The 24,240-nt window shown below is 42.0% G+C and overlaps 2 protein-coding genes across 2 annotated transcripts in view; one reads left to right on the top strand and one right to left on the bottom strand.

Annotated features, from left to right (window-relative positions):
- Positions 1–17,778, bottom strand: part of LOC137436971 (BOS complex subunit NOMO1) — a 57,890-nt gene extending 40,112 nt beyond the window's left edge. Inside the window, exons 1-6 of the mRNA XM_068131227.2 lie at positions 17,536–17,778; positions 15,320–15,409; positions 13,685–13,730; positions 12,908–13,008; positions 5,438–5,538; positions 2,172–2,244 (exon numbers count right to left, since the gene is read on the bottom strand). Of these exons, the coding sequence (XP_067987328.2) occupies positions 2,172–2,244; positions 5,438–5,538; positions 12,908–13,008; positions 13,685–13,730; positions 15,320–15,409; positions 17,536–17,709 (585 nt within the window). The 5' untranslated portion in view covers positions 17,710–17,778. The remainder of the gene's footprint in view (positions 1–2,171; positions 2,245–5,437; positions 5,539–12,907; positions 13,009–13,684; positions 13,731–15,319; positions 15,410–17,535) is intronic.
- A 467-nt stretch (positions 17,779–18,245) lies between these two features.
- Positions 18,246–24,240, top strand: part of CFAP263 (cilia and flagella associated protein 263) — a 54,840-nt gene continuing 48,845 nt past the window's right edge. The window contains exons 1-3 of the mRNA XM_078765927.1: positions 18,246–18,295; positions 18,896–18,980; positions 23,644–23,805. Of these exons, the coding sequence (XP_078622053.1) occupies positions 18,246–18,295; positions 18,896–18,980; positions 23,644–23,805 (297 nt within the window). The remainder of the gene's footprint in view (positions 18,296–18,895; positions 18,981–23,643; positions 23,806–24,240) is intronic.

Raw genomic sequence — 24,240 nt, 5'->3', positions numbered from 1 at the left:
TGAGTTGGTTTGATAATATCCCAATACAACCGTCATTTAAAACAGTATTTTGTTAAAGTATCAATTGATGATTGGAATCGAGTGAATACAATTACGATTTTGAATTCGTAATTGTATTCACCCAACCGTACGGAACTTCACATCAGGATTTAAATATTTGTTTGTCACGGATGTTGTTAAAAGTTTATTTTTATATTAATGCTATTTAATTTGTGATTGGAGTTATGCTGTTTGGAATGAAAAAAGTTCAAGTGAATGACAAAATGCAGTGACGGTTTCTACTTTCTAAACGTGAAATTCGCGGATGCCATATGCAGATTCGCCATTGACTGGGTATGGAACAAACGTACCGGCCGTACCCGTTTGTTTGCGAATGGGTACGTTTTTCATGGAAGTCCTTTACGAACTTGCTGTCCATGTCTGACGCGCGACTGAAGGTGCTACAGGAATGTGGAATTTATTGGTTTCATGCTTTAGCATTCGCCGTTTCTGCATTGTCTGTTTGCTTCTGGCCTCCCACCCGTAGCACGGGTACCTCACTAGTATATATTATTTCACAAAACACTGAACACAAACAGCATTACATTACATCTCTTCTTCTTCAGAATAAAAATTTATTTAAAGATCAAGTTTGTCCTGGTTTCCTGTGGGATGGTGGATATTGTGGGGGTGATGGTTGGTGGGGGATTGTGAGGGGATGGTGTAGAACGGGGGTGGGGGAGTGTGGGATGGTCTTGGATAGTGTAAGCTAGGGTGACCATTGATGAGAGATTGGGGGAGGACGGTGGAGGGGCGGGGAGACGGTGGGTTGTCGTTGTTACTGTTAGCTCGGGTATTTGAGCTCTTCAGATGCATAGGACAAGATGGTGGCGATGTTAGCAGCACATTTAGACAGTTCATTCACCAGCAGACAAACATAGGTGGTTGATTCACTACTCAAATCGCTCGTGTCCATATTTTGGTAAATCTGCAGAGATGGTATTGCAGTTTTGAGCAACGGTTGTTTTGTGTCCGTGCCATGTCCCAGCCCAGTGGAGGGGTGGGGGCGAGGTGAGATCGGTCGTCGGCAACAAACATAGGTGTTCAATTCACCACTCAAATCGTCCCTGTCCATCTACTAGTAGCTCAGCAGAGATTGTGTTACAGTTTTGTGTGATGGCTGTTTCTTCTGCTTAATTGTGGGGCTAGTGTCCTCTCTCAATCGTGGTGAATAACCACAAGATCTAGCCATCCCTGTTGTTTCATAACAGTTCTCTGTAAAATGTTCTGAACAAAAAAAAACGAATATTTTTAGACCCGATCCACACTTTGGTATTTCGAACAAACGTTGTCCAATTTTGGGCAACAATCAGATCTTTCGGCCATTGGTGTAGCATGACACAATCTTAGTTTGTATTACTCCAACCACCAAGGATGCATCGACCTGGCATATTTGTAGAAATTCGGAAATTAATTGCCATTTTCAGTTAAATTGTACCACAATGTAATCCGTAAACAATATGGAAGTGGCAGTCAGATTCATGATGTGACGTCACAGCTAATCGTGAAGAAGAAGATTTAGACTTAAAATTGCAAAATTACCCTCTTTATAAATCGGAAAAAAACACATAGTATCTATTTTATAGGCTATCAAGGGATAGATTTGCATCAAGGTGGTCTAAGCATTTGGGTTCCCGTTTAATATCCTGGTAACTGAACACACCCTGACGTTCTTAAGGCCCAAGCCTAGATATACTGCAATCTATATACCCCAGAGAGGATAATAACATGACCCTTCCTGTCTCTCCTGTACTAGCTGTACTAGTGGGTACTAGTGTACTAGTTAGTGCATACGAGTTGCTCAAAATCACAAAATCATTATGAAATAAAATACTTTTAAAGCGATTCAATTCCATTATTCTTTGTCATTACTAGTACACAAATTCAAGCTAATTAGAAAGCTGCTATAACATATTTAAATACTGTATTTTCACTTTTTAATCATTTGCTTTAACCTCAGAATTTAGCGTTGCTCATTCAAGTGACCTCAGAACACACAAATTTATACCTTCACTGTGACATCACATGCTCTCCCAAATGGAAAATGTCAAACCGATGTGAGATTTGAAAACAAAAAATATAAAAAAAATTCCAATACCACTCTAAATAAAGCTAAATGAAAGAAAGCTCACGGGAGAAAGACTCCATTTTGGATGAGAAGCCACAATCTTGTGCTCTCCTGGCAATACTTTCCTGAAGTTGTATCTGCAAAGGAGACATTCCAATGTATGTAATTCATAATGGTTATGCACCTCCACAAAAAGAAAAATGCATTTGAACCAAAAAAAGAAAAACAATTATGTTCAGAAAATTGAGTTTTTAGATGGGTATACCACACATCCCACTGCATCGTTTGGGGAGCAAATCCCAAACAAATTCCCATTAGTCTCTGAAAGCCTAGAAGGTAGGTCATTTCAAATATGCAGCAAAACAATACAATTGAAGTGCCTGGTAATAAAAAAAATTGGCAAGTTACATTTTGTGTGAATTTATCGATGGGACAAAGCTATTCAGTATGCACTTCCTTCATGTGCCCATTCACAGTCTGTTCAAACATGTGTGTTCAAACCAGGCACAGTGAGGAGCTCCTTTTTGTGTTTTTACATTCTGGAAGAAGTAAAGTGTCTTGACTACAAAAAATGATTATCAATTCAAATGAGTACATCCAATGAAAATGACAGTGTTATAAACAAAAGTTCTAATCGTGCAATAATGTGAGAAGTGTCCATTTGTGGGTTAGTTTGTTTTTTTGTTTATTTTACTTCCATGCATTCCGAAACTATTGCTGGAGAGAAGGGGTTGAAAACAGGTGGTTGTATTCATATTATACTCTCAGGGCATACAGTCACATGAAAAAGTAAGTACACCCCATGTAAAGTTTTGACTTTTTCAACATATTTCAACATACAGCTATTTGATCTTCATCTATCTATAATTCCAGTAATCTCTGTATGTCTGTATGTCTGTGACCGCTGTTTCTCGACAACCACGGGTCCGATATACTTGAAACTTGCCAGGTATATTGCTGGGGACCCGAGGATGTGCCTTTTCAAGGTTTCATATCAATCGGACAAGTAGTTACCGAGCTATGTCCAAAAAACGATTCAACCAATCAGAGAGCAGCGAGTTATCACGTGTGCCGAACGTGGCGAACAGACTCTGCCTCGGACGGCACATTTGAGAGCGTATTCATTTATTTCACGTTGGCAAACTATGTTGCCGCTATGTTGGCGTTAAACTATGTTTTAAAACTAATTTGCGATTCTTTCGCTTTCCTGCGCGTTTGTGCACGCTATGGCGATTTCTTTACCAAACTCCGCAAGCCGTTCGCTTTGGACCAAACCATTTCATGTAAATAGAGGGGGGGGGATTGTCACCGTACTCGCAAGCCGTTCGCTTTGGACCAAACCATTTCATGTAAATAGAGGGGGGGGATTGTCACCGTACTCGCAAGCCGTTCGCTTTGGACCAAACCATTTCATGTAAATAGAGGGGGGGGGATATAATTTTAGATATATATATAGTACGGGCATGCCCTAGTTTCAACAATGTTGATAGATAAAGGTGATATAATATAACAAATATCATGAAACATTTACATTTTGTAGTCCATTGTATAATTTAAATAAACATAAATGCAAATTTCACATGTGGAAAAAGTAAGTACACCCCTACATTTATCACTACTTCAAATACCTAAAATTAGAATCAGGTGCACCAGCTCAGGTGCAAATGATTAGAACATCGTTATAGAGGTTCTTGGAGGAACCTGTCTTATTTAAACCTCAGACATTTCGTTTGGTTTGCTCTTTGTTGTTGAAGTGTGCGGCGTCACCATGCCTAGATCAAAAGAGCTCTCTGAGGCCTTCAGAAAGAAGGTTATGGATGCCTACGAGTCTGGGAAGGGATTTAAAAAGATCTCCAAACAATTTGAAATCAATCATTCGACTGTCCGGAAGATCATCTACAAATGGAGAAGATTCCAAACAACTGCCAACTTGGTCAGGCCAGGCCACCCCAGCAGGTTCAGCCCGAGAGCAGACCGCAAGATGCTGAAAGAAGTCTCTAAGAACCCCAGAATGTCATCACGGGACCTACAGGTAGCTCTTGCCACTGTTGATGTCAAAGTGCACGAGTCTACCATTAGAAAGAGGCTGCACAAATTTGATCTACATGGGAGGTGTGCCAGGAGGAAACCTTTGCTGTCCAGAAAGAACATCAGGGCAAGACTAAAGTTTGCCAATGAACACCTAGGCAAAGACCAGCACTTCTGGAACAATGTGCTCTGGACAGATGAGGCAGAGGTAGAGCTATTTGGCCACAGTACCAGAAGACATGTTTGGCGAAAACCAAAGACAGCATTTGACCACAAGAACCTGATACCAACTGTAAAGCATGGTGGTGGAAATATTATGGTTTGGGGCAGCTTTGCTGCATCAGGGCCTGGGCAGCTTACCATCATAGAATCCACTATGAATTATTCATTGTACCAGAGGGTGCTTGAGGATAATGTGAGGCCATCTGTCGGAAAGTTGAAGCTCAACCGAAGGTGGACCTTGCAACATGACAATGACCCTAAACATACCAGTAAATCCACCAAGGAATGGCTGAAAAGAAAGAAATGGAGGGTTCTGGAATGGCCAAGTCAAAGCCCAGATCTAAATCCCATCGAGATGTTGTGGGGGATTTGAAACGACCTGTGCATGCAAGAAACCCCTCAAACATCGCACAGCTGAAAGAATTCTGCATGGAGGAGTGGGCAAACATTTCTCCCAGTCAATGTCAGAGACTGGTAGACAGTAATAAGAAACGCCTACTTGAGGTTGTTTTTGCCAAAGGGGGCAATACCACCTATTAGAGCCAAGGGTGTGCTTAGTTTTTCCACATGCGAAATTTGCATTTATGTTTATTTAAATTATACAATGGACTACAAAATGTAAATGTTCCATGATATTTGTTATATTATATCACCTTTATCTATCAATATTGTTGAAATGAAGATCAAATAGCTGTATGTTGAAATATGTTGAAAAAGTCAAAACTTTACATGGGCTGTACTTACTTTTTCACATGACTGTATATGGGAGGGTTTTAGGCAGTGAAAAAAATTAATTCATAGTCCCAGAAAACCATTGCCCACAGGGTTCAGGTATGGTGGTGGGACGTGGCCCAATTGTCTCTTATGTAGATTTTATCGTATATCACCACATGGTGGTTGCCGACATTACAAGCCGTAATAAAATACACCCCAGACATGACAGTTTGCAATGATTCATGTTTAGAAAGAATGCAGTAAATTTAATTGTAATGTTACACCTGCAACTCAATTAAATGGACTTAAACACAGAGGGAGAAAAAAAGTTGATAGATTATTTATGTGATGAATGTGAGGTCACACCTTCCACCCTGCTGGCTGGACACGGTCTGAAGCTCTTTGCCATCAGAAATCAGGACAAGGGAAACACCAGCTGGACCAGTCGTGAAACCAGAGCTTACCACCTGACAAATGGCATTCATATAAAGTAGTTATCATCATGTGAAATACTCAAGGCAAATCAATGTTAGCCTGTTTACGTTACATCGATACGAAGTTGCAGAAAGCACGGAGTAAAAAAAAAATTAAAAAAAAGTTTCAGAATTTATTATTTCGCAGCACCTGATTATTGGTTACATAACTTCTGGAGATGCAGCTGTGCTGCATGCATGGTGCCCTGTGCTTACGTAGGCCAATAATTTTGAATTTGGGCAGGGTGCCAAAGACAGTTGCCTACCCTTTGGGAAAGACACTGGGGGATTTTAACATCCCCAGGAATCAATGATGGGTAATGCCAAGTAGCAAAAAAAACAAAAAACACGTGGTATACAGCACACAATCTACCATTAGCAATGACGTCATACCAACATCGATCCAGTGATAAATAATAGTCCTGCAGGAAAACTAGTACCCGGCATACGGAATTGAAAATCTTGTCCCACTGCCTGCTACGAGTTCTCGTAACGTTGGGTTTCCCCATCAATGGATAAGAAACGAACTTCGATTTGCTCATAGAAGGGTAAAATTTGAAAATAAAGTACACTATATGCACACACATACTTGGCTCGTCAAATGGGAGTCATGTATACCATAAGAGTTGGCAGTCAACATGTCAACGTTCCATTGGACGCACGGCACGCTTATTGACGCCACGCCCTGCCTGAAAAATATCAAGTTGAGTTTGTAGTCGGGTTGGGAATTAATCCCAGACGAGATGGCTCAAAATCCAGTGGTATATCACATATTTGAAAGCAAGCTTTTTAAGGAGATCTATGGGGCCAGACATGACATTGTGAAGTTGTGTTAACAACCAATCCGATCAGTCAAGGGCGGGGAATTAAGTGGCAATTTGAGTAATGCGCTCAAATACCAGGGGGATTGCAGCTGATTTGGGCTACGTAGAAGCGGTCATTCAGCCAGTGGCGGTGTTAGGGCCATGGCACAATCTTTCGAGATGGGATCCCCAAGGGTGGTGGTGGTGGTGTTGGGGGAGGGGAGAAAAGAGAAAGTTGCAGGGTTTTTTTTTTTTAACAACCGAATGCATTGGCCACAGAATGCAGAGACAAATAGGGCCCGCACTGGGCCACTATTGTGTTTTAAATGGGGCTTCCAAATGACAAACACTGCCAATGCATTCAGTATCATCATGTGACGTCACTCTGCTACTTAATTTCAGAGAAGAAGGAGAAAAATGGCAGACATCCTATATAAGTCGGTATTACCTTTGCTTGGGCAGATAGTGCAGATATTGGCTTCGCTTCGGTCGGACGAATCTGTACATAATCAGTTAAGTAATGTGATGTGATGTCTCACATCAAAGAGGAAGAAGTTCAAGGAGTGGCAGAAGGTGAAGGGTATGGGGGCAGAAAAGGCAGAGCATGAAAGTTATAAGGCAGCCAAGAAGGCTGCAAAGAAAGAGGTAGCAAAGGCACAGGAGGCATGTAGGAAAATGTTCGGAGAACGTTTGGATTTGGAAGAGGGTCAGAGAGCGGTATTCAGGATTGCAAAGCAGATAGCAAAAGAGAGGTGTGATGTGATGGGGGTGAGTTGCTTGAAGGATGAAGTGGGACAAATGGTTGTGGACCCAGATGGAATTAAAGGAAGATGGAAGAGATATATGGAAATGCTGTTGAATGCAGAGAATGAATGGGATGGCAACACAGAGAGTAACCCAGTTTTAGGACCGGCAGAGAAGATAACCGAGAAGGAAGTTGAGGAAGCGATAAAAGCAATGAAGAGTAGAAAAGCGGGAGGGCCGACGGGAGTTGTGGGAGATATGTTGAAGGCAGCAGGAAGTTGGGGTGTGAAGAGAATGACAGAGATCTGCAATCTGGTGGTGAAAGAAGGCCGCATTCCAGTGGATTGGGAACCGAGTACCCTCGTCCCTCTATACAAGGGGAAAGGTGACCCTCTGGAGTGTGGTTCGTACCGAGCGATAAAGTTATTGGAGCATGGAATGAAGGTATTGGAAAGGGTGTTGGAGAGGAGGATGAGGAAGAAAGTGAAGATTGACGAAATGCAGTTTGGATTTATGCCAGGAAGAGGAACGACAGACGCACTCTTTATTGTGAGGCAGTTGCAGGAGAAGTATATGGAGAAGAGGAAGTTGTTTCTTGGGTTTGTTGATCTGGAGAAAGCATTCGATAGGGTTCCACGTGAAGTAGTGACATGGGCATTGAGGAAGTTAGGAGTGGAGGAATGGTTGATCAGAGTGGTGATGGCAATGTACAAAAGAGCGCGCACAGCTGTAAGGACGAAGGACGGGAACAGTGGTGAGTTTGAGGTGAAGGTGGGAGTGCATCAGGGGTCGGTACTAAGTCCACTACTATTTGTAGTTGTGATGGAGGTGCTGGGTCAGAACGTAAAGGAGGGTTTACCATGGGAGTTGTTGTATGCAGATGATCTGGTGTTGATTGCAGAAAGTTTGGATGGACTGAAGGAGAAGATGAACAAGTGGAAGGAATGTATGGAGACAAAAGGTCTGAAGGTGAATATCAGAAAAACGAAGGTGATGGCAAGTGGTAAAGCATGTGGTGAGGTCGAAAGAACTGGGAAGTGGCCATGTGCTGTGTGCAGGAAGGGTGTCGGAGTGAATTCCATTCAATGTACAATGTGCGCTGAGTGGGTTCATCAAAAATGTAGTGGCTTGAGAGGGTCATTAAACAGTGTGGCAGCTACATTCAAGTGTAAGGTGTGCACAGACGGAGCTGCAGATGGAGGAAATGTTGAGTTGGATCTTGGAGACGGCGTGAAGCTGGAAGGTGTGAAAACATTTTGTTACCTAGGAGACATGCTGAATGGAGAAGGTGGATCAGACTCGGCAACGGTTGCTCGAGTGAGATGTGCATGGAAGAAGTTTCGGGAACTGAATGGCGTGCTGACGAGGAGGGGAGTGTCGTTGAAGCTGAAGGGAAAGGTGTATGCTGCATGTGTGAGAAGTGTTATGATTTATGGGAGCGAGACATGGGTAATGAACGTAGAGCAGCAACGAAGGCTGGAAAGGGTGGAAATGCGAATGGTTCGGTGGATGTGTGGAGTATCGTTGAGAGAGAGGAAGACAAATGATGCATTGCGAAAGATGATGGGAATAGAGCCTGTGATGGATGCTGTGAAGAGAAACAGGTTGAGATGATTTGGTCATGTGTTGAGGAAGGATGAAAGTGACTGGTTGAGAAGAGTGATGGAAATGAATGTAGAAGGAAGTAGAGGACGGGGAAGACCGAGAAAGACTTGGCTAAAGATGGTCGAAGAAGAAATGCGGGCAAGGGGGTTAACAAGGGGAGATCCAGAAAATAGGGCAAAATGGATAACATTGTCATGGGGACCGCAAGGCTAACCCCCGCTCTTGCAGGGAAAATGGCCTTAAAATGCCTGTTGTTGTAATGTGATGTCTCACGTAAAAAGTACGTGACATATTATTTATTGATGGCCAGGGTATTTATTTAACGCCAAATGCACTTTCACGGTTACTGCTAGGCCCCAAGTGGCCTTGAAGACGTGGTGTAAACAAGTTAGATTAAAAAACAACTAGAACGTCACACAGTTGAGCACCTACCTCTGCCAGGTTGAACAGTTTATGTTTTGTATCCCACTGATATGCCAGATCTGGATCCGGAAATCAAAAATCGAATTGACTTGTTCTTGTCACCTACCATACTCATCCACCAAGTTTCGTCCGAATCCGTCCACACCTTTTTGAGATATCATTTTTTTTTATCCTATCTCTCAATGGTGAAGAATCAATTAAACAAACTAGAACGGCAATCAGTAGAGAGCATACCTCCACCAAGTTTACAGTTTACGTTTTGTATCCCAGAGTAGACCAGAAAATCACAATACAGAATCACATTTAATCAAAATCATCCGTCCACAACTTTTTGAGATATCGTGCTACATGTCGTTTTGGGTCCAATCTCCCAATGGCGAAGAATCACTTTAAAAATTCTACTAGCTGGATCCGGATTCGGATCTTCACCAAAATTGAATCGATTCTTCCTTGTCACACACAACCTGTCCACCAAGTTTCATCCAAATCCGTACATAACCTTTCGAGATATCATGCTATGTATCGTTTTTGGCCCTATCTCCCAATGGTGAAGAATCACTTCAAGATTAAATAATTATCATGTGCGAATCTATATTCAGATCTTCACCAAAATCGAATTGATTAGTCCTTGTTACACACACAACCTGTCCACAAAGTTTTGTCCAAATCCGTCCACAACTTTTTGAGATTTTGATCCTACTTTGTATTGTTTTTGTCCACCTAACCACCTTTTTTTTGTAATCCCTGGTGTTGGGCTAGCGGCTAGGGTGCCGGCTTAGGATCCTAGGATCCTGGGTTCGAATCTCGGTCGATCACCGAATTAACGCCAGGGGGGTTGACTCAGCCTGTCATCCTTCCGAGGTCGGCAAATTGAGTACCAGTTCACTGGTAATTCCCTGTTTGTCGTTGAAGGCGGCAAAAAGGGTTGGCGTCAGGAAGGGCATCCGGCCGTAAAACATTGCTTCAAAAAGGGGACCAAAAAACAACAACTACCACGGTCCCCGAAAAGGCCAACCCCCGCTTTGCGGGGAAAAATGGCCTCTAAACGGTGGTTTTTTGTATTGTTTTTGTCCCGATCTCCCAATGGTGAAGAATGAATGAATGATCGTTTTAAGGCCATTTTCCCCGCTAGAGCGGGGGTTAGCCTTGCGGGCCCCATGATAATCATGGTTCCCTGTTTGAGGCAATGTTTTTATGGCCGGATGTCCTTCCTGACGCCAAATCTCCCAATGGTGAAGAATCTCTTAAAAATTCATCTACCCGGATCCGAATCCGAATCTTCACCAAAATCTAATCATTTTGTCCTCGTCACATACGCTACCTCTCTGCCGAATTTTGGCCGAATCCGTCCACAACTTTTTGAGATATATTGTTCACAAACAAACAGACAGGGGTGAAAACGTAACTTCTATCCACCTTTGGTGGCGGAGGTAATTGTTGTATCCGGATGTGGATCTTCATCAAAATCGAATCGATTCATCCTGATCACACACCAAACCTGTCCACCAAGTTTCATCAGAATCAGTCCATAACTTTTTGAGAAGTCTTGCTGTACAGTCATCCCTCGTTTATCGCGGGAGTTACGTTCCAGAACCCCCGTGATAGGTGAAAATCCGCGAAGTAGAAACCATATATTAATTTTATTATTTTTATATATTTTAAGCCTTTAAAAACCCTCCCCATACTCTTATAAACCTTTCCCACGCTCTTATGAACCCTTTCTACACTCTTAAACACACCTTTGAGATCCATCCTTAGTCCTTACGTATTAGAAAAATATTTGTACGTGTATATATAGCTGTACAGTACATTGATGCAAGTTCTTTTATAATTGCAATTAATTAACAAACAAACATACACATATGATCATGGAACTACACAAGTACAGTACAACAAAGTATTTACATTGATGCAAATTGTGTTTTTGAAAGCAAAAGGCAATAATTGACAAAAGTGCCTTTAATCAAACCTGAGGCCTAAGCATAAAGAAGTCTTCATGAGCTATTCAAAATAGAGCTGATGATTAATTTTGAAAATTAATAAGAAATGCATTAGCTTCCTCTTGCATATGCAGCAGCTTCCTGATGGTTAATTTGTAGGAAGCAGTGGGGGGTGGAGAGGAGGTGAGGAGGGTGGTTATTCCTGATCTGATGCAGTGATGAAGCAGATATCTCATCTGTATCAAAAGGTAATGACCGAAAAATCCCATCCTCCACAGCCTCGGTCATTCATGTTACTCAGCGACTTAATTTAATTGCAGCTTTAGACAACATCATCGAAATCGTCATCATGATCATGTGTCTCTAAGTTGTAAACATAAGTTATTGTAAATTAGAGGTTACCCAAAGTATGATGACTCTTAAAACCATATTGATCATTAGACTGCAGGACACAGTTTGGCATCAACCTTGCAAATTACTTAAAGTAGCGAAGAACCGTCCAAGAACCCTCCTTATGGATGGGTTAATTACCCCCAGAATCATGGACAAGTTAATTACCCCCAGAATACGGGACTTGCAAAATGCGCGATTCTTTGTCTACTCATTTATAATGCGTATTTTATTTCGATTTACTGTAATATTCTTTTAATATAGGTTTTAATTAATGTGTTATATTTTTATTTTTATTATTATTAATTTTTTAGGCTAGAAAATGCTTATTTTACCGCAAAAATAATTAAAATCTAAAAAAATAAAAATACCTACAGGCCGCAGAATCCCGCGATATAATGAAAAATCCGATATATAATTTTACATATACTAGCGAGAAAAACCCGCGATGTACCGAAGCCGCGAAAAGTGAAGCGCGATATAGCGAGGGATGACAGTATATCGTTTTGGCCCTACTTCTCAATGGTGAAAAATCATTTACAACACTGTACTATCCAGATCTGGAACTGGATCCTCACCAAAATCTAATCATTTTGTTCTTGTCGCACACCCAACATCTCCACCAAATTTTGCCCGAATCAGTCCACAACCTTTTGAGATATCCAGTTCATAGACACACAAACAGACAGGAGTGAAAAGAAAACTTAGCTCATACAACTTCTATTCCAACCCCCCCCCCCCCCCACTCCCCCACGCCCCCCCCCCCCCACCCCCAGACATGATTAATAGTAAATATCATCATTTTAAACTTACTTTGTGCACTGACAAGCCCCAGATATGACCTTTTCATTGGTGTTAAGAAGAAACCAAACCAGAAACGGTGTCTCCCTCTGGGAAGTCTCCCTGAATGCTGGGAATGACGGAATCATCTTTCCAATAGCAAATGTCCATTCAATAAACCACCAAGCCTGCCATGTTCACACGACGTAATCCCACAAGGTTGAAAGTACACTCACTGACAGAACTTGCTCGAGCCCAAATCGTGGGGAGTTTTTGCATTGCGGGCTGCATGATGTCAACTTTTTGGGGTGAGTCAATCAGAATTTTCTCCAAATCTTTCGTTGTGCAGAGGCACACTCCTTTCTCTCAGGTGTTTATCCAAGTATCTTCAGGTTATTTTAGAAGCTTCGAGAGCCATTTTAGGTAACAATCCTCTAGCATGCACAATATAATTCCCTGCCTCAATGGATGTTGTTATTGGGGGTTTCTGCGCATGTGCGCTGAGGATTCTGGGGCAGATTACTTCATTTCGAAAGTCACGTATTGATCTATTCCGCTCTTAATAATATACCAGCTTAAGCTTTTTCATACACCTTGACCTTGGAATTATTAAGGAACCAAATTTTTTAAATGCTCTAGGAAAATGACTGATGTTTTAATCCAGTAAAGACCTCTCACCTGTCCAGTGATAGTAAATCCTTTAAAAGTGAAGTCGATATCCTCTCCCCTTGAGCAACGATCCGAATGACCATCCACCTGCAGCTCTACGCGGCTTGGTTCTGTTGGTAACATCAATTTTGACATTAAGGACAGGTAGCATAGCTTTGAGGTACAACACTGGCCAGTTGAAGGATATTCACACCAAACTTCTACACCACAATTAAAAATAATTAGCACGATTGCATCTCAAAATAAACTAGAAAACATCTGAAAATGCAAAGCACATCCACGTCCGCTTTGTATTCGGACTTTTTCTTCTTTCATATGTTAAACATGACAAAAACAGCAAAACAAAAGAAAATACATAAAAAGTAGACAATTTTAGGCAACCTTACAGCTTTTGATCTAAAAAATAAAAATTAAAAAAACAATCACGTCTTGCTTTTGATTAATAAACCAATTCAGTAGACCAAAATGCGAGTTCTTAAGATTCAATGTCAATTGGATGAAAATTTGATGACAAAAGCTAAAAAGGTTAAAAAGTTACAAACACACACACACACACACACACACACACACACACACACACACACACACACACACACACACACACACACACACACACACACACACACACACACACACACACACACACACACACACACACTTCCTCGCAGCTGTTAACTTGCAGAGCACTCAAAGAAAGTTTACATTTCATCACAAAGCAGGAAGAATGACAAATGAGTTTTTTCAATAAAATGTACACTTAAACACCATGCACATTTTCCAACGCACCAAAGCTCCAACCCTGTGGTGGTTCAATTGTCAGGATGAAATCACCCTGAATAAAACAACAACAAACAGAACCACTTCAAACATCTCAAAGCAATTCCTTCCATTACAACCCCTCCAGTAAAAAATATATATCCAGCACATTATGTACTCAAAACATTCAACACTTCTTCTATGGGGAACACATGACTGCTGGTTGCATCACTACTAGGAAGCGAGACTATGCCACTGTGACTAATGCAGTACCCCCAGAAGATTGGGGCAGGAATTTGGAATTTAGCAAGGTGCTTACAATAATGCACCTTCTCTTCATCAAAAGACACCATGGGATCTTTAACATCCACAAGTTAATGCTAACAGACAGGACACCATTGTTAATGGCCATCCGAATGACAACGTACTCTGATGCAACACTCGGCCTGAGAATCAAACCTACAGTACACTACACAGTTCAAAAGTAAAAGTAAGTGTGCGATTCTACACATTTCCTGGTTAATGTTAAAGATCCCACTAAACCATTACAAAAGAGGAGGCCATCATGTGCCAGTATCCTGGCCAAATTCCAAATCATTTTCCTAACCTACAGGACCATACAACAGATAGTGGTGACCACTACCAGTCTGGGGTTGTTTGCGAGCAACGGAAACGTTCATGGCTTGCCATGGGTGCCGTTATGCTCCACTACTGGAGCACCTAATGATACCATTTGAAACTACAGCTAAAGCAGCCAATGGGGTAAGTGTTGAGTCATGCGATCACCTAATGCCACCTGTGTGGGACTTGTATTTTGTTCAATAACGGGGGACAGTATTGTTGTAATAGCATACATGCAAATCATTATTACAGCCATTCTTCCTACGTCTTCTCTTCTTTTGATATCAATTACATCTTCAGAGAAAAAAGGCCACAGATATGCCAGAACAGGTAAAGAATCTTTTAAATCGCTTGGTTTTGTGAAATTCGAAATGTTTGTCTTGTGCACCTTAGCCCCCCCCCCCCCTCCCACCTCCACCCCATATTCAATACAAAATAAACCCTTTAAAAGGTAAGAAATCGTGTTTGAGCCATTTGCTTCCCTGGCGTGTGCTGGAAATTTTGGCTCATTTGGGCAACCTTGGGGAACGGTAAAGAATAATAACTGAACGCAGTGCAGTAAGAAACCGTTTGACCATTTCCTGAGATTAAAGGTCCCGGCGCTGAAGCACACCTCGTTAACGGAGCCTGACGTGACAGTATGCCGAGGCTAAATGGTAATTTTAAATGTAAAGTAGAGTCGAAAAGTAACAAGTGTTTATGATAAAATTCTATTTTACAGCTTGGGGAAGGTCGAGAACATATCACTGGAGGTTTAATTCATTACATATAAACTCAAGTTTGGACCAACCACACTGCCAGTAGGACATTGATAGATTTCGAAGAACCTTGGGTTTTGTGACAAGTAGCAACCAACACACTGAAATAAATAATCAATATCAAGTCAACATTAAACAATATCTATATATTTTATTGCTTTTTTGCCACATGGGTTTTCTAGATAAACTCTCCAAATTACATTACTGTGCTGAAGGTAGTACCTGTCCAGATACCAACGAACAGGTAGCAAGCCTTTCCCAAAGCTTTCAATCTGACAATACTCACCTTGTCATAAAGTGGTATCATAAAGTATCCATTGTTGGGTGCACAGTCTGTACGGTACTTCAGATTACCCTGCTTTGTAAGCAACTTGATCTGAAAGAAAATATGGGAGAAAAAAATAAATAAATAAAAGTAACGCAAAACCGACCTAGATATGAAAATAATACTGATGACAACCTCGACATTTACAACCTTTTATCCAGGGCTTTGACAACTTTTGATACCAGGCACGCAAGTAAAATTCCAAATTCCTGCTCTAACCTACAGGGGGCACTTCATCGGCAGCGCAGCCATGCACCATCAGCAAATGATGATACCCACACCCATGTGCTGCATATGGAAGAGGAAGAAGACCTCCTCCACAATCAGGTTTAACAGTATTTAAGCGAAGTGCTCTAACCCTCTAGAACCCTGTGCTTCAAGAGTTGCAAACATCGCAAGTACATATTGGTAGGCTACAATTCAAACAGAATAACAATTTTAACAGAATAACAAAAGCGATTTGTATTTATACAACCAACATTGCACAATTGCATTTTTATTAAAAACAATTTACATTAATCGAAGGTTCATGGTGGAGCTTTACACAAATCACATGGGACAAAGACGTTCGGAAACATTAGTACCCCTTTACTAAAAGTACTAGAATGTCACTTGGTAGAGCGCATACAGACTTAGACCTACAGGCCAGGCTGAAGAGTTTACATTTTGTATCCCACTGATGGGTCGGGTATGAATCTGGAGCTGAACCAAAATCAAATCGGCTTGTTCTTGTCGCCTAACCAACTCATCCACCTAGTTTTGTCATAAACGGCCCTCAACTTTTTCAAATATCATCCCATATATCGCTTTTGGCCCCATCACTCAATGGTGAAGAATCACTTTAAAAATAAAAATAAATCCGGAACCGTATTCGAATCTTCACCAAAATCAAATCAACTCGTCCTCGTCACACACAACCTGTCCACCATGTTTCGTCTGAATCCGTGCTATACATCGTTGTTGGCCCTATCTCTCAAAGGTGAAGAATCATTTAAAAACAAGACCGAAAGTGTAACAGCGGCATAGCCGGGCTTGTAAAATATTATAAACCACAAACACATATTATTACCTTTTTAAACAGTCGCTAATGCTGTTTATAATATCAAACAAAGAAATTTGGAGGAATCCAGACATCCGTGAGCTAAGTTTTACTTACAGAACTGAGGGAAGATCTACTGTAATCTAGATTATACCCCACAGCATTGGGTACGCACCGTTTTGTTGGAAGAGACGTAACGCCGATGCTTTCGATATTTGATGGTAATTTTAACAATCGGTTTGTTTGTGTTTCACACTGAATGGAAAACGTAAAGGTGGAGCATGGCGATTGTGATATATGACAGGTTCGACGATATGTTCGGCATGCACAGCATATAAAATCCAAATGGCAGTGTGTGGAGAGTCAGCCGCCGTAATGACATCAGACGTAATCACATCACCCTGTCATGTGACCAGGTCCTCAGCTTCGATTGGTATACGTTTGAGGGGACATACATACATACAGACGGACAAACACTGTTCTATACGGCTTGCCCTATGGGCTACGCCGTAAAAATTCTAGTATCCAGATCCTGATAGACACCAAAATCTAATCATTTCATCCTTGTCACACACCAAACCTCTCCACCAAATTCCGTCCACAATTTTTTGAGATATCCTGTCCACAGACAGACAAGCAGACAGACAGACAGACATTCAGACAGAGGCAACAAGGACATTAAAAGACAATGGGCAAATGCATATCCAGGGATGGGTTCCATTAGGAAGCAGCTTGCTATCGCTTTCCAAGCCAGTCGTTCCGTATCGACCATTTTACAAGTAAAGGCAAGTGGAGCAAGCGATTAGCGATTAAGAGAGGTGCTTTGGTACGTGAGCAAAAATGGCTGCCGTAGTCAGCTTAGCTTTCATTTGGCGTTCATCACATTTATTGTAATCCCACACACATAAAATGTTGTAGGTAAAGTTTATAAAACATTCAAATTCGATGAAATACTGCATCAAGCATTATTGCGAACGTAACAAGTGCAACTCTGTATACTGTACAGTCCGTGCACGCAAGACGCGTCTTTCCCCTCGTTTGCCCCTTCGAGTTCATTGCTAAGGGGACATTGCATAATGGGGCGACAAAGTTCCCGGATGTCTGACCCAGAGAATAGCATCACAAATCCCTCGCAAACCTCAATAAGGGAGAAGTCCAACTCCACGTCTGACTTCACGAAACCGCCGCAGCCCAACAGCTCGTCTGTGGCGGCGAGAGGCAAAGACAGAGAAACTAAAAGAGAAAGAGAAAGAAAACGTAAAAGCAAAGACAAAGAAATTCGCGAAAACGGGAACAAGAAAGAACACTTCATGCTCGTGGAAGTCGGATTGACCCTTGAACTGGAACTGCAAACGCGCGCGTCAATAGAATGAATGGGATCAGATATCTATCAGGTTCTTCTTCAGTCCTCAAGTCACCAGATCTACGAAAATCTATATAAAGCGGTCGATCCAGATTTTCAACTTACACCCGAAATCGTAGGTTTAATGAACTTATTTCTTCTGTCCAGGCGTTATTTAATTATATTTTAAAATACTTACATACTTAATCTATGTTAATCTCAGTAAATCTGCCAAGTACTGTTTGTTAATTCTCGCACAACAAACACCCACAACCGGAAACGTGGCTCCTCTAAAAAATGTCTGAAATGAAGAATTGTTCATGAATATAATTTCAGTCACATACTCTCCATTGAGGGTATAATCGATAAAATAAAGGTAATGAAGGAAGTGTCAAGTTTGTCTTAACATTTTTCGATTGGAAATATTTTAAAAATCAAAGCGTATTTGAACACGGGGTTGGTTGTCATGGTAACGTAACGCCGCTACGACCCAAATACAGAGCGTCATGGAGCAGGCTCGGAACAGCGGCTCGGAAAAGACAGTGGAAGAAATACGGTGAGATAAATAAAACAAATGCAATCGAGAACGGTAGTGGGTAGAGAGCATACCTCCAGCAGGTTGAACAGTTTATGTGTTTGGATCGCACTGATATGCACGTATCTGGATTCGAACCTGAACCAAAGTCACCAAAGTCGAATCGGCTTGTATCTTGTAGTTGTACATCAAATCAACTCATCCACCTAGCTTTGTCATAACTCCTTCAGAACTTTTTGAAATATCATGTTAAATATCGTTTTTTGCTCCATCTCTCAATAAATGGTGAAGAATCACTTTTAAAATTATGAATTGAAAAAAATAGATCTTGCAGCCATTGCCTTGACTCGCCTAGTTTTCGTGCATTGCAGGAGGAAGGCCTTCCTCAAAATGATCCATTCTGTTCCATTGAATATAATATTTAGCATTTTATCTGCACAATCCCCTATTATGATATAAATGCAATGGAAACAAATTGACATAATTCATAGATCATGGAATAAAATATGAATGATACACATTCTCCTCCTGAAGTTGTGATATAAGGAGGCTTGTGAATGACTTCTTCTTTTCGTTTTAGTGGAACGGAAAGTCACAATTGGCTTATTTTCTGGAATGCAGGCATGCAATCAGCACTCTACGCTTAGAAAATGAATTGTTTCACAACTACTGGAACGAACTGGAGCATAAGGGCCTCACTGGCCCGGTGCTGAATGCGTCGCCAAGAAGATTTACTCCCCAGGTCATTATGTATGATTTTTAAAATGCAACTAGACAGTGTGTCATGCTACGGTGAATGGGATAAATAAATGAACACAAAGGTTTACATATTATGTTTTGTTAATGTGTCCACTTCAGAGAAACCATGTGTTATTACTTTTGGGGGGGTTTTGCATACAAGATCGAGGCTCGTGAAAGAAAACATAAACATTAATCACAAAAACATAAACGGACACATAAAACATATAATAAAGGGAGCGGGAGACAAGATGGGGAGAGAGAGGGAAGCACACAAATACAACAGTAGAGAACATGGACTTTGGGAGATCTGTGGGGGGGAGGGGCAGGGGGAGTGGGAGAGGGGGTAGGAGAGGTATGAAACAAATAGACACTGCTAGGACTTCCAGGAAAGAAGTCGCTATTTCAAAAAAGTGGATCTTGGGTGAATTAACGGAGGTAGAAAAGATCAAGGTTTTGGATGGGGGAAGAAGATAAGAGATGGCGGTGAACAGCTGTTTTAAAGACCTGGAGGGATGAGTGGGATTGAAGAGAGTGTGGGATTTTTCTCCAGAGGCGGGAAAAAAGAGGAATGAAAGAGTGAAAGTGCGCAGAGTCTTGATTTTGGCAGTTTCATGAGAAGACGGTTGCTGGCAGGTCTTGTGCAACCTGAAGGAATTGGTGGACAGAGCACAGACAGAGCTGGGCGAGCTCGGCCGGAGAGGAGTTAGTAGAGGACAGAAAGGCCACCTACCTGTTTGCGGTCAGTAGGTGAAAGGCCCTCAGAATCAGTTTCATCGCAGGAGATTCCAATGATTCTGAAAGCTTTGGTTTCAAAAGCGTGAAGCCAAGCTACAGTAGGTGTGAGGCAGGAGCACCAGCCCAGAGGGGAAGTCACTACTTTGCGTGGACCCCATTGAATGCTTTATCCAAATCAACAAACCCAAGAAACAACTTCTTCCTCTTCTCCATGTACTTCTCCTGCAACTGCCTTACAATAAAGAGCATGTCTGTCATTCGTCTTCCTGGCATAAATCCAAACTGCATTTCATCGATCTTCACTTTCTTCCTTATCCTCTTCTTCAACACCCTTTTCAATACCTTCATTCCATGCTTGAGTAACTTTATCGCTTTATACGAGCCACAGTCCAGAGGGTCACCTTTCCCCTTATATAGAGGGACGAGGGCACTCAGTTCCCAATCCACTGGAATGCGACCTTCTTTCACCACCAGATTATAGATCTCTGTCATTCTCTTCACACCCCAACTTCCCACTGACTTCAACATATCTCCCACAACTCCCGTCGGCCCTCCCGCTTTTCTACTCTTCATTGCTTTTGTCGCTTCCTCAACTTCCTTCTCAGTTATCTTCTCTGCCGGTCCTAAAACTGGGTTACTCTCGATGTTGCCATCCCATTCATTCTCTGCATTCAACAGCATTTCCATATATCTCTTCCATCTTCCTTTAATTCCATCTGGGTCCACAACGATTTGTCCCACTTCATCCTTCAAGCAACTCACCCACATCACATCACACCTCTCTTTCGCTATCTGCCTTGGAATCCTGAATACCACTCTCTGACCCTCTTCCGAATCCAAGCGTTCTCCGAACATTTTCCGACATGCCTCCTGCGCCTTTTCTACCTCTTTCTTTGCAGCCTTCTTGGCTGCCTGATAACTTTCATGCTCTGCCTCTTCTGCTCCCATACCCTTCGCCTTCTAACACTCCTTAAACTTCTTCCTCTTCTCGTCAATCCTCTTTCCAACTTCGTCATCCCACCACCATGTTTCTGAGTGCCTCGGTGGTCCTTTTGTCCATCCACATACCTCACCAACGGCTCCCAACAGACTATCTTTCATTGACATCCAACCACTTTCAAGCTCAACCACATCAGCCTCTACCCTACTCAGCCTCTCTTTCAATGCCTCCCTCACTGTCACCTCTTTCAACCTCCACACCTTCATTCTCGGTTGGTACTTCACCCGCCGAGCTCTCCTCGCACCTTTTACCCTTATGTCGCAGACAAGAAGTGTTGCTGTGAAACAGCGTCCTCCCCCGGGATCACCTTTGTGTCCCGGAGGTGCCCCCCATCTCGCCGACGCACCATCAGGTAGTCAATGGTTGTCGTCGACCCACCTGACGTGTATTTAACAAGCTTATTATCCGCTTTCTGGAACTGAGTATTACAAATCAACAAATCAGCTCCATCAGCAAACTCCAAAATCCTTTCACCTTCTCCATTCCTCACACCATATCCGTAATCCCCATGGACTCCCTCAAAACCGTCCATACTCCTTCCCACATGTCCATTTAGGTCTCCTCCTACTACAACAACCTCCTCATATTTCACGTTTTCCATCAGCTTCTCTATTGCACACCAGAACTTGTCCTTCTCTTCATTGCTCCGACCGACCTGCAGAGCATATCCCGAGATGACGTTCACCAAGAGTTTTCCAATCATCATTTTCACCATCATCAACCTATCACTCACTCTAGTCACACTCACCACACTGTCTACAAACACCTCTGAGAACAGGACACCAACACCATGCACGCCTTCCGGGCACCCTTGCCACACTGTTAGGATCTAACCAAAATTGTAAGGTGCATTGGAATCCATCCAGATATTAACCAAAATTGAATAAATTTGTCCCTGTCACACACCCAACCTGTCCACCAACTTTCATCTGAATCCATCCATAACGTTTTAAGATGTCCTGCTCACAGATAAACAGACAGGTGTCCTTTGGTGGCAGAGGTAACAAGTCAATCGGCAACAAACAAACGAAAAGAGGCGAGGGAGAGGGTGATCACAATAACATGAGAAAGGGAGTGCTTGTGAATGTGGTCATTTGGGATAGAAGATATCATGAGTATGAATGGGGGTTATGGTTAGGTGTAGTGGTGAACAACTGTCCTGAATCCCTGGAAGGAAGAATCTGCCTGAACAGTCTTGGGAAGTTGGTTCAACAGGCTAGAGTAAAGAAGAACAATTGAGTGGAGATGAGTAGTTAGACTGGATTTTGGGAGAATGGATCACGATATTGATATAAAATTGTGTGGCTTTGTAAATTTGTGGAATCGGCAAAACGTGCCCCCAAACAATCCGCATTATACTGCCCCTCTAATCAATTTGTTTATCGTACTCGTCAAGCTACCTTCATGTTACCAGAGCTCTACAGACTTGTCATTAGCGCTGTGTCTGTCTCACCACCAGACTCTCACTACAAGTGCTCATATCAGCAGAACTGCACATGATCTCTACTGTTTTGTTGCACTTCATATTTGATGCTTGGTGAACATTACAAACTTGTCACTTCTGAGTTCTCCTGTAACCGTTTATTTATTACTGTTATTTACACAATTTTTTTTTTGTTTTGTATACAAGATCGAGGCTCGTGAAAGAGCTAACATTAATCACACAAAAAGTCAAACCGACACATAAAACACAAAATAAGGGGAGCGGTAGACAAGATGTGGAGAGAGGGGGAAGGACACAAACACAACATTTGAGAGCAGGGGCATCGAGAGACCTATGGGAGGGAGAGGGCTTGTGGGGAGGTGGGAGAAGTATAAAACATATGGACACTGCAAGGACTTCCAGGAAAGAAGTTGGAATTTCAAAAAGTGGAACTGGGGTGAATTAGTGGGGGTAGAAAAGATCAAGGTTTTGGATGGGGGAAGATAAGAGATGGTGGTGAACAGCTGTTTTAAAGACCTGGAGGAAGGAGTGGGATTGAAGGGAGTGGGGGAGTTTGTTCCAGAGGCGGGAGAAAAGGGGAATGAAAGAGTGAAGGTGAGCAGAGAGTCTTGATTTTGGCATTTAACCATAAGAGGGTTGTTGGCAGATCTTGTGCAGCCTGTAGGAACATTTGGGGGACAGAGCATAGAGAGAGCTGGGGGAGCAAGGCCGGAGAGGAGTCGGTAGAAGACAGAAAGACCACCAACCTGTAACCATTAACCTGGTGGAAGCACCTTTGTAACCATTACCACCTTTAATATGTACTTACTTGCAGTGCTATCCGCTTTATCTCCGTCTGTTTGTGAACGGGATATCTCAAAAAGTTGTGGGCAGAGTCGGATGAAATTTGGTGGACAGGTTGGGTGTGGGACGTGGACGAATCAATTCGATTTTTGTGAAGATCCGGACGCTAGAATTTTAAAATAATTCTTCGATCACCATTGGGCGATGGGGACAAAACTATATGTAGCACAATATCTCAAAAAGTTGTGGACGACTTATGACAAAACCAGGTGGATCAGTTGGGTAGGTGACAATAACTAGCCGATTAGATTTTGGTTAAGATCCGGATGCACATACAGCCTATCAGTGCGATACAAAACGTACTGTTCAGCTTGGCGGAAGGTATGCGCTCCACCGAGTGCCGTTCTTGTTTTTCATTTTCAAGTGCTGATTGTACTTCATATTGGGTTCAGGTTTTTCAATTTCCAAACTTTTCCACTGATCCCATATATTTTTCCCAACAATGGAGTTATACCTTGCTGGGCCTTATATGACATTTCAATTCCCTTGTTTGTATCGTAGCTGCAACAGCACAGTTAAAGCGATGGGTGTCATTCGTCAAGAATTGTGAAAAACTGAAAATCAAGTGAAGCAAACTTCTCTCACATTTCCTAATTTATTTTACAGAGTTCTTCGAGACGCCGCTCCAGGGGCCGCAGCAGCTCCTCCATAACCCAACAGCTCACGATTGAACAGAAGAATGAAATAGTTCAACGTGCAATTGATAAAGCTCAGGCAGAACTGGCAAAGGGTCAGTATGACAATGAACTTGTGTTGGAAAATAATAAGGTAGGTGTGTTTCATACATCTAATTATTCAACCTTCGCATGAGATTGCTGATCATTCATGATCATTCGGGTGTTTTGGAGAAATACCTGAGTCGTCATTGAACTTGTTCTGACATCACGTAAAAATTCACGTCAGCAAAATATAATCAGAAATTATGTTTGTGTGATACTTACCTCTGATCACAGAAGTGAGTGAATTATCAATTTTTTTGTCATGTAGTGGTTAGATGTCATAGTTCAAATGCCTATCTTGTGATGAAAACGTTTATTTCAATATCGTTTCTCTCTTTCCTTTTATTCCCTCTTCCTTTCCCTTTTTTAAAAACTTTGATCCAAGACTAAGAGTGGAGCCTGAACACAGAGGCCATATACATTGGAAGACATCAGAGAACCTTAATTTAAATTACAAGGCCATGAGTAGACTATGTACAAATAC

Source organism: Myxine glutinosa, chromosome 11, assembly GCF_964187855.1.
Source record: "Myxine glutinosa chromosome 11, kmMyxGlut1.1, whole genome shotgun sequence".
NCBI lineage: Eukaryota > Metazoa > Chordata > Myxini > Myxiniformes > Myxinidae > Myxine > Myxine glutinosa.
The sequence above is the reverse complement of the archived record's forward strand: the minus strand, read 5'-3'. Positions and strand labels throughout refer to the sequence as shown.